At 40.8% G+C, this 16,998-nt stretch overlaps 1 protein-coding gene across 2 annotated transcripts in view; it reads left to right on the top strand.

Annotated features, from left to right (window-relative positions):
* The window catches only part of phf2 (PHD finger protein 2), a 37,948-nt gene extending 33,259 nt beyond the window's left edge, over positions 1 to 4,689 (top strand). For both annotated transcript variants that reach the window (XM_080025521.1, XM_080025522.1), the window contains exons 19-22: positions 1,402 to 1,497; positions 2,234 to 2,343; positions 2,725 to 3,037; positions 4,285 to 4,689. In XM_080025521.1, coding sequence (XP_079881647.1) covers positions 1,402 to 1,497; positions 2,234 to 2,343; positions 2,725 to 3,037; positions 4,285 to 4,373 — 608 coding nt within the window. In that variant the 3' untranslated portion in view covers positions 4,374 to 4,689. The remainder of the gene's footprint in view (positions 1 to 1,401; positions 1,498 to 2,233; positions 2,344 to 2,724; positions 3,038 to 4,284) is intronic.
* Positions 4,690 to 16,998: the final 12,309 nt, after the last annotated feature.

The following is a 16,998-nucleotide window of genomic DNA, read 5'->3' on the forward strand; positions in this document are numbered from 1 at the left end:
TTAGCTCGGCTGAGAAAAAACTCCCAGTAAAAACCCTTTATCGGGTTTAAAAAAAATTGCAAAACCTCAGGGAGAGTTGACAGAGTAAGGGATCCCTCTCCCAGGACGGACATCATGCAATAGATGTCGTAAGTAGAGGAAATCATAATGGAGTCAATCATTGTGGTGTGTTGGTTAGACCACCCTCCCTCCCCATAGAGGTTCAGTCCTCAGTCTCAGCAGACCCAGGTTAGAATCCAGCCCAATTCCCTCTCTATGCCCCATTTCACCCTCTGTCTCTCTAAAACACAGCCAGGTGACTGGAGTTAAGCGAGGTGGTTGAACAACTGATGGCAACGTTGAATTAAATAAAATAAGTCTTTTGAGGCTCTGTGTGTCATCTTAAAGAAGAAAAATATAGTCTATTCCCCTGCATTTAAATTGTAGTCACATGGTAAATCTCTTGACGTTTTAAACTGTAGAACTTCTGAATTGATTTTTATTTTTCTCGTAAAAAAAAAAATACAACTTTATTACGTACTTTTTTTTCCCCCTGTGAAATAATCTTAATTCCTGTAATTCTATTTATTTATTTTTTCCTGAACGTAGGACTAATGCTCTGTAGCGAGGTCGGGGCCAGTGTCACAGGGTTATTTTACTGAGCAAAGTAATGAGAAAGTAATGAGCTGCCATGCCTGACTCTGAGTGCTGCTAACAGGTGCTGTTAAAAACAGATTGACCCCCCTGATGGAGCAACATGTGGCTCTTTAATTCTAAATTTGCTCCCTGGAACTTTTCATTAGGAGTAGATGATGGGTCGTGTGTTTATTTTTTGTGTGTCTGATCCAGAATCCGCCCTTTGTTGTTGCTCCAAATTTGTGATGCTTTTCTTTGTGAACCCTGTCCAGACCCCAGCTGTTTTCAGCATCGCAGCTTGTTAATAAGCCATTAACACGAGTTTCCCAATTGTTATTTTACATGCTTTTTGAACTTCAAATTAGCGCCTAATTAGTCCCTATACCGTAGCACGAAACTCTCTCTCGCTCTCTGAAATCCTCCCAATGCTTTTATCACACACTGGCACCCTTTTCTTCTTCTATAAACAGGCCATTTGTTATCTTGATCGTCCAATTATCAGATATTAAAAGGGTCCACATTGGAATGGTTGTGCTAGTGAACGGGCATAGTGCAGTCAACAGCTGTCTCACAGCTGGGTCTGCATGCTTGTCACTGGAAACTCCTGCCAGTGAAGATGCTGGGGGAAAAGAAAAAAAAAGTTAATGCACTTAAGACACATTCTGTCCTCCACACACATGACACTAATTTGCCGGTAATGTTTCATTTTTCTATATCCTCTGTTGGAAAGAGCCTACGTGCATGGCATGTCCTCACTAACCCCTTTGCATCTCGTTGTTGTTGCAGTTTACCCCTCGCTGGAGTCCGAAGAGGATAATCCCGTTTTTAAATCCAGATCGAAAAAAAGGAAAAGCAGCGACGATACTCCGTACAGCCCGACAGGTAAACAGCTACATGACTATGGAGGGAGCTTCTTATCTTTAGCATTAGCTCAGTCTGCGGGGACTTGGGCTATGGACTGGAGGGTCGCTGGGTCAACTCCTACACGGACCAGTATTGTAGTGTGGACTAGTAGCTGGAGAGATGCCATCTAGTCCACCTATAGGGCACTGCCAAGGTGCCCTTGAGCAAGGCACAGATCCTTCTCCACTTAATGCGTTTGCATGTGTGTTTTTCGGGCCTTGAGTATTTCAAGCGAAAAATGTAATTTCCCCACGGGATTACTAAAGTCTATTCCCGGGCGTGGTTCTTTTGGTATGAGAGCATAATTCATTGATTTCACGTTCAAATGTTGTAATTATTTCCCTCAAACTCTGCCCTTACATGCTCTTATTGCTCCTGGTCCTGCTCAAATATATATATAAGGTCTTCACTCACTCAGGATAAACCGGGATAAAGAGTAACCGCCCGCACGGGACGCTCTGAAGAGTTACGGAACGCCCCCCGGGGTTATCACAGAAAGTCCAAGAGCAGAAATCTGAAAAGCAAGCAGGAGAAATGTGCACATTTGAAATAGACTTGAAATCAATAAATCATGCTCTCAAATCCAGAGACTCTTTGAATAAAGATAGAAGAATACCTCCATGCATTAGAGATGAAAGGTGTAGACTTCACACAGTGTGATGAAGGGAGTTGTAATATATATATAAAGCTCTTGTCTGGATGTGACCCTCCCCAGCTCGTGTAGGACCTTCGGTTCCTCGTCATGAGCGTCCGGCCAGAGACGGAGCGCGGGTGGCCTCCATAGAGACGGGACTGGCCGCAGCCGCAGCAAAGCTGTCTCATCAGGTACGTCAGGGCAATATGTTCTACACAATAATACACACTCCTCCCAGTAGAGATGCACCCATCCACAGTGTTTCACTTTCTGATATCTGGGTTTTGGATATCGACCGATACCAGTACTGTCCGATATCATAATTATTATAAGTTTTTTTTGTTGGTGGTGATGTTATGTGTAAGGTTAGGAAGGCTTAAGCAACACAACAATTCTGTTTGAATACAGAAGAACATCAGAACTCAACTTTTGAACTGCTCATTTCTTTTTAACGTGTGCTATGGCCGATAAGTTGATTGCAGCCATATCGGACCTGATACCATTGTTGGAATCGGATAGGTCCCATCCCTAATTCCTAATAAAGTCTTACTCAACAAAACATGTGTCTACAGGAGGAGCAGCAGAAAACCAAGAAGAAGAAGAAAAGCACCAAAAAGAAGGCCATAGTCGTCGAGGAGCCGCCCAAAATCTCTCAGGACAGTAGCTCTCCGGAGCACACTCTGGACTCGCCGGAGGGCAGCGACCACGAGGACTTCCACCCCGGCGCGGTGAAGGGCGGCCGGGGGCCCATGGCTCCTGGGGTGTTCCTCAGCCAGCGCCGGCCCTCACTCTCCTCACCCAACAACAGCTCCAACTCCACCAGCACCAACAGCAGCAGCAACGCAGCCAAGGCAGAGCGCGCGGCGGGGGCAGCCGACGCCAAAGGTCAGTCATAGGGACACAGGGTTAGGCTACGGAGATTATCTAAGCCCCTATCTCACTGGGCTGTGACTGTTTGCGACAAGTTGGAGACACAAAAATGCGAGAAAATATGCGAATTAGCAACAATTTTCACTTGCGGTCTCACTGAATTGGTACTTACGACACGTTTGCGAATGTCTTGGCCAAAGCTTGCCGGGAGCTCGCATTTATGTCTCGCGAGCGTCGCACGACCGGAATGTCAGTCTAATTTTTGTCTCAAATCAGTCGCAATTTAGTTTCATATGTCGCCAAACCCTCGCAAAGTTGTCTCACACTTTTCGCACTTTCTGACTCGCAGAGACTTAGTTGAGAAGGGTTTGCGACGCGTGCGACACACCTGCGACCAATCTGAGACTATTTTGAAAGAACATTTTTCGCACAAATTTTTTGAACATGTTCAAAATTCAAGCGATAGGACTGCGAGGCTCTGCAACTCATGCGAGGAAATTGAGACCCCCGCGAATGTTTCAAGACAGTTTAGAGAGTCCCTCGCGAATGCAGTCTCCAACTTGTCGCAAACAGACGCAGCCCAGTGAGATACGGCCTTTAGACCAGTAGCTTCATTAGGTTGGAGACTTGTTTGCGCTACGCTAAAAAAAACATCGACAATTAAGACTATATGCTTTACGAACCTGCAACCTTTTACGAATGCAAAGTATTTCAAACTTGTTCAGTAGATTTATGTTGTCATGCGCAAAAGATTGGTGCTGCAGATGCCCACTGTATAACTTATTTAGATTGTATTGAATGCATTGGGTGGTAGGATGCCCTAGAAGAAAAGGGGCCCACCAGTAACCATGACGTCTCTGGTTGGATCCCCAGCACCCGACAGGAGGGTGTTAGTAGTAAAACTAGTGGTGACTGCTATTATCTACGGTGCCACCATTTCTACTATTGTGTCCATGAGCAAGACACTCAACCTTGCAGTCAGATTCAAACCAGTGGTTAGATTCAGAGCCAATCAGAGCAGACTGGGCTTTTTGAAAGGCTCTAAAACAGAGCGTTTCAGACAGAGGATAAGAAGAGGATATTCAGCAATGGCACTGTGAGAAAGATTAAGGTTTTTTTTGTACACTTCACCATGAAAACCATTTCTAGTAGAAACCCAAATTACAATTTCGAACCCTAAAAAAATGAACATAATATGTGACCTTTAATTCTAGCTTGACGTCCTTCTCATCACCTGTCTTCTCTTGTTGTTGTTTTCACAGCTAAGCGGCTAAAGAAAGGCATGGCAACAGCCAAACAGAGACTTGGAAAGATTTTAAAGATCCATCGAAATGGAAAGCTCCTCCTGTAGCACACAGCAGACCGCTGTAGGACTGGGAAATACATGAGCTGGGTCCCATCCCAACCTCAGCCCCCCCCCTGTTCACTGATTCAAAGCCAACAATGGGGACGGGGGGTGGGGGGAAAAAGAAGAAAAAAGAGGAGAAGAAAATCATGCATTTTTCAATTTCTAAGAAGAACATCACTCAAATAGGTTTTTGCCTCTACTTATACTTTATAACTTTCAGATATTAAAGTGTACAGAACCTACTATAAATATTTTTTAAGATGAACATGTCTCATTTTACTACAGTACCGTCAGTTTTATCAGGGGTCGCTCCAACATGAAGTAGAAGTACATTTTTTGCAGTCATTCCAAGATCGTTTTGAAAGTATCCCTTGCATGTATTCAGTTGCATGTGCGCTTGGGTTTCAGGGGGGGGGGGTAATCGGGGGGATTTTACACAGTTAATTCCTAACTATATGGATGCAGCTTATCATTGCCACTCGGATGACAGGGGGATTCTCTGTGTACCGTGGACTAGAGCAGCGTATTGATTGGTGTCAAGAACATTTAATCTCTTTATGTTTACACTTAGAGCACTATCGGCGGCCATATTTATTTATTTGTGTCGAGTCGTAGATTAGGAAAGTGGGATTTTGGCGGAAGAAAAACGGTTTAGCACAAAGTGTGTCAGACAGCAGCGGTTAACATTGGACTGAACGGTACCACATTTGGACAGTGGAAAAGCAAAGTGCAAAGCATAGCGACACTACGTACGCGGAGCCAATGATAAGCCTCATCCATGTCAAGGTCTGCAGTTACATGGGGATACTTTCTCTCTTCTCTTGCTTTTACAGGCAGCACCGACAACCTACACTCATCTCTGCATCATTCTTTTATTTTTAATTTTTTTTACGGCTTTACACAGTCCAGTATATAGAATGTAGCTTGTACATAGCCTTTTCCATTACTTCTTTTTATATCCTTTTTCTCCCTTAAGGCTTTATTCAACTTTTTTTTTTTACAGTTTTTTGCTAATTATGAAGAAAAAAATTATATATATATGGATGAACGGTATAGCCCTGATTTTATTTTTACATTTGAATTTTTAATTTTTTTTATTTGCAGAGATCACTTTTTTCTTTTCTTTTTTTCTTGAGAGATTTTAAGGTGTTGCCTGGAAACCAACTGAAGACATAAACCATTTTATCGTCATATGGCCTTACATACACAAAGCTAATTGTATTGTGATTCTGTTTGAATAAGAGACGAAGCTTTGAGGAATAATTATTATTAAAAAAAACTTTAAAAAAATACTTAAAAAAAAAAACACTTAAAGTTTCTATGACCAGCCTCTTGTTCCAGTTCTAGTATCCTGAAAGCTTTTCCGGAATTATTTTACTAGCACCTTGTGACGTGTATATGTGTCAGTGATGTAATTTATTAATGTTTGTAGCTTTTTTATACTTGTACAATTCTTAAGAGTTTTTTGTTTTGTTTTTTGAATATTTCATCCACTTGTTAAAAATACCCTTAGCAGACAATTCTCTTTTATTTTATTTTATTCTTCTTTTTTATTTTTTTTGTATGTGTTTGTGTGTTGGGGGGAGGAGGGAGGAGGGGGGCATCATGGACATTTTCTACACACTAGAATCAACGTTAGCAAACCTTTTTCTAAAATAACAAATCTCCATCCTGTCTTTATGCAATGTCAATAGTATCATGGGTAAACATTTCCAATGTGACATGTATTGTTAATATTATAATTAGAAAAGCAACTGCGTCCAAGCCTCCATCACACTTGTTTTATTTGGGTCAGGACATTATTATTTTGTTTGGACACATTTTGAAATGTGCTATACTCTATATAGCAGCAGTGTTATAAGTCTACAGATGTAAAAAATAACAACTCCCATGCACTCAGATCAAAGCTCTGCCAGTGGGACATATGTTCAGGTTTTTTTTATTTTATTTGTACAATACATGTGTTTTGCTTTTGTCGTGGTTTTATTTTTGTATGTCTGACCTTATTAAAATGCATCCACTGTGCCAGGAACGGTGTATGATAACCTGTTGTAGCTTGTCTTCCCTCACTGTTACTCACACAGTACTACTAGTAAGTATATTTACAAATCCCTTTTTCGACCTGAATCTATATTTTTCTGTATTTAGACGATTCTGTTTTGAGGTCACGATGGGCTCACTTTTTTTAAAGACATGACGGAGAGAGAAAAATGGCAAAAAGTTGTGAGGAGGAAGCAAACATATTGTCGTTGATGAATGATATGATTGTCGGCCTTGTTTACTTTTTTGCAATACAGTTAACTGTTGAAAAAAACCTCCTTTGTAATGTGTTCCTCTCCCACTCGCAATGTGACGGCTTTCTGTGCTGACCACTAAAACATATTTTATTGCCCTCATGTGGCCACAATGAGGTACTACACCCACGGACATTTATGGAGTCAGTCCAATAGTTCTCAGTTAAATCCCATTCAGAGCGTGAGTGCAGGCGCCTTCCTGTGGCCATCAATCGTTACTACAACCACGCTGGTCGCTAGCAGTGTTGCCAACTTAGCGATTTTGTCGCTATATTTAGCGACTTTTCAGCCCCCCTGGCGACTTTTTTTTCAAAACAGCGACAAGCGACAAATCTAGCTTTTTTTTCTGGTGTAATTGGTGACTTTTTCGCCGAAGCAAGTATCACTTTTAACGCTTCTCAACGAGCAGCGGGAGCCTCCCAGCCCGTCCCCCGTCACAGAGCACTGACAGACGGCCCGGTCCTCGCGCAGCTGCCCCTCCCAGCTGCGGTCAGAGCAGGAGATACACCTCTCTGCTCGTGTTCCGTTAGCATCACTATTAGCAGTTAGCAGCTTTTCCCACCTCTTCTACAGTCTACGAGTAGTGCAATTCAAAATGTTATGCAGTGCTTTTTTAAACCATGAGCATGTATGATTACTGCTAGACTTAACATTACCACGTTGGTTGTTTATGCGATTGTCACGTTCATAACACTAGAACCTCATCTATTAAAATATTACTGTATAAAACCCCTGTCTACAAATATGCAAATTAGGCGATGACGTCATCCACAAATATGCAAATTAGGCGATGACATCATCTGGCGACTTCTAGCGACTTTTAGGACAGCCAATAGCTACTTTCCTTACTGAAGAGTTGGCAACACTGGTCGCTAGGCGTAAATACAAGCATCATGTTTGGTTGAAAAAAAGTGTTGTGGGGTGGCTGTTACTAAACTCACGTTGTAAAAATGTATTCACCGTTTCATAGCATCAATGCACTAAATCAGTTAATATCTGAGAATGAAAGCGGACAAAACACCACCTTTATTTCGAAAGAGCACACAAAAAACCTTGTGTTATTAGGAGGAGTATGCTACATTGTGTTAGCTTCACTAGCTTAAGCTAACGGTTTGTAACAGTTGGCTAATAATCAGGTTTAGTGGAGCAAGAACTATTGCCACTAACTTCTTCATGAGCATTAATTACTCTCTTGAAGTAACGTTACTTTAAATAACATCCAAGCGAAACGTCAATCGCATTGTATAGGCTAGTTTGTATGGAGAATCATCTCATTATGGGTACATTAGACCGGTAGATGCAAGGGCCCCCAAATGACTGTTCACCTGGAGCCCCCAAAAGGCTAAGTTCGCCACTGCATATGCACAACCATTTCAGCAGCAGCAGTCATTGGCAATGACATTCTCAAGTCCCAGGCTCCTCTCAACAATGCAATGTAGAAGAAGAGAAAACACAAGTGAAGAGAGCAACACCTGAGACACAGATAAACACCAAAGTAGTGCAAGGACACATACAAAATGTACAATAAAAATATAAAGTAAGTTAGGAATGCAATAAAATGTGATCAAATGTCCAGCAACACACATGATCACTAATCAAATCAGGCATTAGTTATCCGACCAATAAAAAAAAATTAAAATCCGCCCTAGCTCTGAGCTCCAGGACTCACTTTTAAGGATCCCGCACTTCCCGGAGCTTTAGCAGCTGCTTTTAGCCCCAGTCATTAATTAGAAGCAAGCCAAAATCAACACCATTAAAAATGTATTAACGTAAAAAAAAAAAAAAAAAAATGCTGTCTCTCAAGTTAGTCTAGAGACTTTTTTTTAACTCCATGAAGCCCTTTTGCTTTGGCCATGCTGAGCAGCAGGTGTTGCCATGTTTTAAAACAACGTACACGGAAATCCACAGGATCTGCTCAGTCGGAGACAAAATAGTTCCTCCTGTTTACATTAAGAAGGCCCTCACACACCATTTGATTTGCTTCTTAAATCTAAATCAGACCAGCAGTGTTAAAAGAGTGGTGGAGCTCTGTCTCCAGCAACAGCAAGTCTACGCCACTAGGTGGAGCCCCAAAAGTAGGCTATATGAAAAAAGCAAGTGCTGTATGTTTTTACATCAACTTGAAGCAATAATGTTCAAGCCGTGTGTATGTGTCTGTGTGTGTGTGTGTGTGTGTGTGTGTGTGTGTGTGTGTGTGTGTGTGTGTGTGTGTGTGTGTGTGTGTGTGTGTGTGTTTGTGTGTGTGTGTGTGTGTGTGTGTGTATAGGATTGAGCTTGGCCAGAGCATTTGTGTTTTTTAAGTAGAATCTGCATTATTTAGACATCTTTTTTCTCAATGCTTTTGACCATTTAATAATCTTTTAATAAACATTTTTATTTGTTTGTTATATGTTCAACTAGCACCAGATTGGATTAGCAATAATGACAGAGAGGAAAAGGAAAAGCTATGGTTTTGAATGAGACGTGAAAACTTCAATGAGGGGATTATAAGAAAATGATCTTAGAAGAGCCCATCCAAAAAACCCGAGTCTCCTAACCAAAAAAAGTCAGTTCACTCTCACTCTGTGTAATTAAAGGCTGATTACATCAATGGGGGAAGTTTTCTGTGAAGCCTTCATACATTATACGGGGGCCGCCTGTTTCCCCGTCCGTTTGAATCCGGGCCTAATACACGCATCTGGACACAATTGATTTTCACCAAAATAAAAGCGCGTGCAAGTGATCTTCATGGGAATCTGCATTTCCCCCCATAAAAATAATGCTTTATTTAATTTTCTCAATCAAATGTGTGTGTGTGTGTGTGTGTGTGTGTGTGTGTGTGTGTGTGTGTGTGTGTGTGTGTGTGTGTGCGTGTTTGTGTGTGAGGTGTGCGGCTGTTAAAGGTCGTGACCCCGTTTCCACCCTGGTTAGCTTCAAAGTGAGTTGTTATTGTTAGCTAATTGTTAACACAAGAGCGTGAAGTGCTCCGACCGATCGGCAAAAAATGAAACAATCACATAATTTGTCCTCTCCGGGTTCCTGTTCACACACACTAACACACACACACAGCCACTGCACACTGGGCTGCATGGATTTTTAACTATGAGTCTCTTTTCAGTGGAATTGCAGACAACAATAAAACAATTTATACTGATAGGAAATGAAACTAGGTCAAATGTGGGTCAGACATAACTTCTTTCTTATTTGCCACAAAGTCTTTAATGCATGATGGAGGCTGTAGCACAATTACAAATTTAAATACAGTTGAGAAATGTTTTTGTATTTTTTATTTTATATATATTTGAACTTCTGATACACCGTGTAGGCCTTTATTTCATTTCCTAATGTCAACAGTAACTAAGACGAATTGGAAAAGATGCGAGTGCGACCATCAAAACTATCTCAAAGTCAATCCAGTGTAAAGTATCTGAGTATATCTGTGGCCTTAAAAAAAGTATTCGAATTGGTAAAATGAGGGGAAATGTATTCCGTTTGTATTTATCCTTTATTCATTCAGGTGATCTCATTAAGAGGGACTTTTCATTCTCTGTTCAATACAGTGTCGTGTCTATCATTTTCTAGCAAATTGTTCCACTAGAATGAATACATGTGTTGTTGTTTTAGAAAATACCTGAGAAGGGGGCGCCCTTAGCTCAGTTGGTAGGGCGTCCACCCCATGGGCCTCGGCCAGCAGCGGACCCGGGTTCGATTCCAGCCCGCGGTCGTTCTCTGCATGTCACTCCCCTCTCTGCCCCATTTCAACTCTGTCTCTACACTATCAATAAAGCATAAAAATGCAAAAAGAATATCTTAAAAAAAAAACAAAAAAAAAACTGAGACAAGTTGATTGAAATTGACTAACCTTACCTTACTGCACTTGTAAAAAAAGAACAGAATTGTTTTTGCAGTGTATTTACCATTTGTATATATATATATATATATATATATATATATATATATATATATATATATATATAGGGGAGAGTGGCCTGAGTTGTGCCATTGGGAAGTAGTGCCACCCCTTGTTTGTAGAAAACCGTTGAAGAAATTGGAAATGTGACCATATATATAAAGAAGGGAGTAATAAAATAAAAAATATAAGCACATTTAAGCTCAAAAAACTGTGTTTTGCCTTTCAAAGTAAAATTTCCATGATCAAGGTTTTTTGATTTTTGTGTGAACAATTATAGACACGTTTGAAAACATTTGACACATGTTTTAGTGCTTTAGTATGCTACACTTTTTGTCTATATAGTCAGCACGATGTCAGCCCTTAACTGCTGCATCATGCTAATTATCCAAAATTCTGGGGTTGGGGTGATTTGTGCCAAAGGGCCTAGGTGAGTTATAAGTAAGTAAGTAAAATGTATTTATAAAAGCACATTTATAACAGTTTGCACTGTCCAAAGTGCTGAACATAGTGCATTCAGTAGGTAAACAATGAAGGTATAATAACAATAACAAAAATAAAAGACATTAAGCCCAGACATCCACATATAAACAAAGATAGTAGTGCAGAGGTAAGATAGTTAATGGGGAGGAAAAGCCAGGGTGTACATATGGGTTTTGAGCCTTGATTTAAAGGCAGAAATGGAGGGGGAATCACAATTGTCAGGTGGCAGTTGGTTCTACAAGGGCGGAGCAGCTAGTGCAAAGTACATTTCTGAGAGTTGTGCCAGTGGCATGGCTGTATACGCTGGTCACCAAAAAGAAATGGATCGTCTACAGTAGCTCACGACACCACTGAAAAGAGTTCAGATGGCCAGAAAGATGATGATGGTGACTTACTTTGTCATTGTGAGCTTTGCAGGTAAAACCACCTAGATCTGCTCGGCCTTGTTTAAGAAAATTGATCTTCAATCTTTGTAAAATATTTACTTTAAATAAACCTTAAATAAGTAATTGTCTTATGGATTTGTCTTGCATTACAGTTTATGAGATATATATTAATGGCACAATTTACCCCATGGTATTCTCTCTTGTGGCACAACTTACACCACACCGGGGGCAAGTTGTGCCACAAGACAACTTTTTTTCCGAAAGCTTATACAGCTTTATTGTTGACTTTTGCTCATGAAGTCCATAAGTGACATATCCTCAACATCCTGGTTTGGTGGTAATGTGACAGTCATGTGACTGTAACAGGAAGTGACTTCCCAAACATTGCAGTGCGAAAGGTAAAAACAAGTGAAGGAATAAGCACATTTTAAAAAGCTTGGTTCTCATTACTAAAGGTTAGTTTCAACCCATTTATCAATTCTATTGCGTTAACAATGTGAGCTGTATAACATTTAACCTAGTCTGACCATATTTCATGAACAAATTTATATAGAACAAGTTAGGAAAATATCGCTGTGACGTATACTTCACATCGGACCATTAGCCTTAAAATAGTCATGGAAATCCTGACGTAACATACTGTATTTGTCACATTAATAAAAATGGTAATAGGCCGATTAATTCATTTTGCTTTTTCAATCACTTTTGAATTAATATGTTCTTTTGCTAAATTCAAAGTACATTTGAACAAATTTAAACAAAAATGAATAACAACACATTCTAAAAGGAGGTTTTTAAAAAACAAACAAAAAATCATAAATGTGTTCTATGTGGTCCACTCAGGCTGTTATATCCCCCATATGTTTCCTTTAAGGAGAAATGGGTCTCGGTTCTTATGGGTTAAGAGGGACTTTTCATTCTCTATTCAATACAATGTCATGTGTCTATCATTTTCTAGAAATTGTTCCACTAGAATGAATACATGTGTTGTTGTTTTTTTGAAAATACCTTGAGACAAGTTGATTGAAATTGACTTGCCTTACTGCACTACAATTTGTGCAGTGTATTTACCATTTATATATACAGTATATATACATTAAAGAACATTTTAGAAATATGCAGCCTTATCCTTTTTACTTTTTAAACTCTTGGTCGCTGGTTTCCTTTTTGTCAGCTCAGCGGTGCCGTTGGACCCCTGCTGGAAGAGTGCAAGTGGGATCACAATTTAAACGTCAGTGTATTAAAACAATGCCTGTGGAGTGTTACAGTCTAACTGCACTCAGGGCCACGCTCTGCTCTGCTTAGTGATCACAGATGTGTATGAATGGGGGTCTGCCCCATCGTACGCTTTGATACAAAGCCCCTCCGGTCCCTGTGTGAGACGGTCCCCAGTGGTCAAGAGAAACGTGCCGTGTGAGGGATGTCTTAATTACACTGGAATGTCAGGTTAAGCTTTGTCTCTGTGTGGCCGCGCAAGGCAAGGATGCAGGCTGCTAAAAGACACGCACACAAAGACACAAACACACACACACAACATATTCTAACACACACACACACACACACACACACACAATATTCTAACACACACACTCTCTCACAACACACACACACACACACACACACACACACACACACACACACACACACACACACACACACACACACACACACACACACACACACACACACTGCTTTTCAGTGATCCCCATTCATTCTTCAGAGTTCAGGGCTGTCACTAGTAAATGGCTGCGAGGTTTAGGCCTCTGCCAACAGATTGGTAAAGCTACAGAGATGTGTGTGACGGTGTGGCGGGCCCCGGAGCATGTGTGCTCACAAAGGGGCCACACTGCCCCTGGCCCTGTTGTTTCGGTGCTAGATACTGAAGCTAAATAGCTTTGGAGCTAACTCCCCTCTGCCTGGATTAACTGCTCTGTCAGCCAACAGGAACTCGTCTGCTGGGGTTTCATCTGTGCAACTCAAAGGTGCAGAAAGACATTTGGCTTCTGCCGACACACACACACACGACACACACACACACGCACGCACATACACGCGCATACGAACACGCACACACACACCCACACACACGCATATACACACACACACACACACACACACACACACGCTCTATTTTCCCTGTTTTGGTTGGCTGTCCAAAAGGTATATGCTATCAATGAAATGTCTCTTGAAGGCATTTCTGATATTTCTGGACAGGTCGTTATTGTGGTGTGTGTATTTGCTTTTTGAGTCAGCTGTTGTGATGGATATGTCACGTTTTAGCCTAGAAAGGCTCTGTATGTGTGACATGTGCTGGAATCAAACTGAAGAGTTTCTGGGGTTTCTGGCCACAGACTGGTCTGTTTAACTTCCAAGACATGCAGTATATACTGCAGTGCTCCAACAAGTGTATGAGCAGTTCCTTTTGTGTTTTTCTCTTTTTCTTTCTGAAAGTTTTCAATTTGAGTTCTTAAAGATCCTTCAAGTTACGAAGCGAAAAGGAAGCTTAAACTGAAGAACTGTTGTCAAACAAAACACAACGTTTTTAATCCTCAGAAATCAAAATGAATGTCCGACAGCTTTGAGACGTGCAAGTAAACGCGGGCGACTTTTCAAGACAAACACAGAGGCTCTGCTTTATGGTGGCGTGTTTCCTTAACCTTTGGCAGGGCCTATAAAAAAAAGAGATTTGGGAACTGGAAAACAACACTTCATCCTTTCATTTTTCTGACAACCCCGTCAAAGGAAAGGAGTGTCAATGGGGTGACGCAGTAGCCCACCCAAATGTGAGTATTACTGTGAGCGTGATGGAGAACCCTTTGGAGGGATTCAGCAAGCGCTAACCCAGGAACAATGGCCATGGCACAGGGGAGCAGATGGGATCTATGCTTCATTTAACTGTATCCAGAGCACACACCCTGAGCTTTATATGTATTTATTGAAAGTTCCCCCAACATCAGGGTAGGCCCTTCTGGAATACACATCATGTTTTATCATTTTATTTTTTTATTATTATACTTTTTATTTTTTAACTCATTTTGGTAGGATCTTTTTTCTAAGCCACACATGAATCTGAGGGAAAATCGACACGCTCCCGGCAGATCATAACCTTTGAGTCCTATTGAATGAACAACATGTATTAACTAGTTTTATTTATTATATCTATTTGAGGAGCTGTGCAATGGACAGGCATACAAAGCACTACAGACGACATGTGGGCGAGCTTTCTCAAACAAACAAGTTGGTAGGAAAAGAAACACGTTTTGTAGCATTCTCCAAAGGATGATCCATTTGTCTTGTTTTCAGCGCTCATTTCCTAGTTTGTATTTTGGTAGCTGCGGCGCGTTAACATCTTTCCACAGATCCACAGATAATGAATGACACCTTTATTCCCTTTTCTGATCAACAGATTTCCTGAATATTTTAAATTTCACATTAGTTGCACTTTAGCAGGCACATGCACATATAGGACCCAAAGGGTGCCTTTAAAAAAATATATAATTCTATTAAGTATACCTGTATTTTGTATTTTCCTTTAAGTGAATGAAGAAATTTCCACGACAAATGAATGCAGAAAATACTAAGTTTGTGCGTAGAATTTCACCAATATGCCCCCCCCCCCCTCCTGCTTCCAATTTGTCCCCCCAGTGTTGAAACAAAGCCTAGGTCCTTGCAGGTTGGAACTGTTTCGATTATGAAACCATGCAGTCAACACAACAGTGACTTTTAATGTTATCCACAATTCACTTTTATAGTATAAATGTTTATTAAGTTATGATAATATACCTTAGAATATGTTCACTTCCCTTTCACTTCCCTGACACACCCAAAGTTACATAGTGCACCTTTAAAACGCTTTTTTCCGATGCCCCCCACCCAAAAAAAACATGAGTATCCATCTCCAACCTCTTGCCTTATCTGCTGTATGAATGAACCCAGTTGTTTTAAGTGCGAGCGTGCCTATTACTCCAAGAGAAAATGAGTGAGTGAAGTGTTTTAACGCTGTCATTTGCACCAAGGCCTCCTCACATAAACATCTATGGATCTGCATCTCCTGTGATAGATCTCTGTAAACACAAGAAGCCAAACAACAGATGCAACACATTGAGACGCGGCACAACACACACACACACACACACACACACACACACACACACACACACACACACACACACACACAAACGCAAACATCTGTCGGTGTATTCCAGCTCCAGTTATTTTTAGAGGGCCTTTCAGTTTATGAGAAGCAGCTCAAGCAGAATGCAGTGGATTGGGGGGAACAGTAAATCTCGTGCGTGCCGACATTGTTACGATTCCTCCAGTGGTGTAGTTTTGACTTGTAGAAAGGAAATAACAATTGGTGTTGGTGGTAATAAGATTACGGGCACGTCACATGTCACATTTGTTTATTGCAGTTTGAGTGGAGGGTTAGTGCTGGCAGTGATTATATTTAAAGCCTAACCAATACATTGGCTGAGCAAACTTAATCACGGAAGGGATATATCACAGACAAGCAGAGACGTCAGCCAATAAACAACTGTGCAGTGGGCAGAAAAGGCCAAATATATATGTTTTCTAAAAAGGCAACTTGTTTGACTGGACTTCCACCTGCAGATATTATAAAAATGTCTGGAGGAAGGTTATAGCTGCAGTTCTGCAATCACATCAACCTGTAATAGACTCATTAGTAAAAGGCTATTTTGAACTGTTAGTAACTTATTTCATTCACTTAATGTCTTTTATTCGTCTGTGTTTAGTTTTGATGTGCCGCAAAAAAAAAATGGTATGAGGTGCATTTTCATAATTTTTTATAAATTGTATATGTTTAAAATGTAAATTTATAAAAATATGTTTAATATCCTTCTAGGTGCATAAGATATGAGTCAGACGTCCAATAACCTAATGAATGTGTTCCAGTATGAGAAAAAATATATATTGGCCGATGACAAATGATCCAATTTTTTCCTAAACTCTTAAAGAATGAGATTAAATCATTTTTAAACATGTGCAGTGGGGCTGTATAATGGTAATAATAAGCATAAGCAGTAATAATAAAGAGTATTATTGGGGGAAAAACGTTATGCATGCACCGCTGTCATAACAGTTATCATAGAGGGCTCTGATTTCATTTGTGAATGACGCGAGAATAAATTGCACTCAGCTGGCACTGGGGGAGTCTCCCAAGTACAATTACTCTGTTTACATGCAGTAGGAGTGGGAGGGGGGAAATTGCCTTTGAAGGGCGCTCTCTTTTTTAAGGTCACGGCTTTGTTGCTGCGCGTAAGCCCAATGTTTACCCGGGTATTTTAAGGAAACTCAAAGCCGCGCCACGCATCAACAAGTGTCTTTATAAACAGCTTCAGGAAAAAGAGGGCCCTGGGTTCTTTAAGTCAAAGTGCTGCACCTTATCCCCCCGGAGAGAGAGAGAGAGAGAGGGGGGGGGGAGCTCCTGTCAAGAGGGCCAACAAAAAAACAGGGGGCCTCTTTCTTAACAAGGTGCTGAAGCCACTTAAGCACCGTGTAAACAAACAAACAGATCCAAATCATTCGCTGCATTTCCGTGGATTCAGTTTCCTCCT

Source organism: Ammodytes marinus (assembly GCF_949987685.1).
Source record: "Ammodytes marinus genome assembly, chromosome: 4".
In the NCBI taxonomy this organism is placed as follows: Eukaryota; Metazoa; Chordata; class Actinopteri; order Uranoscopiformes; family Ammodytidae; genus Ammodytes; species Ammodytes marinus.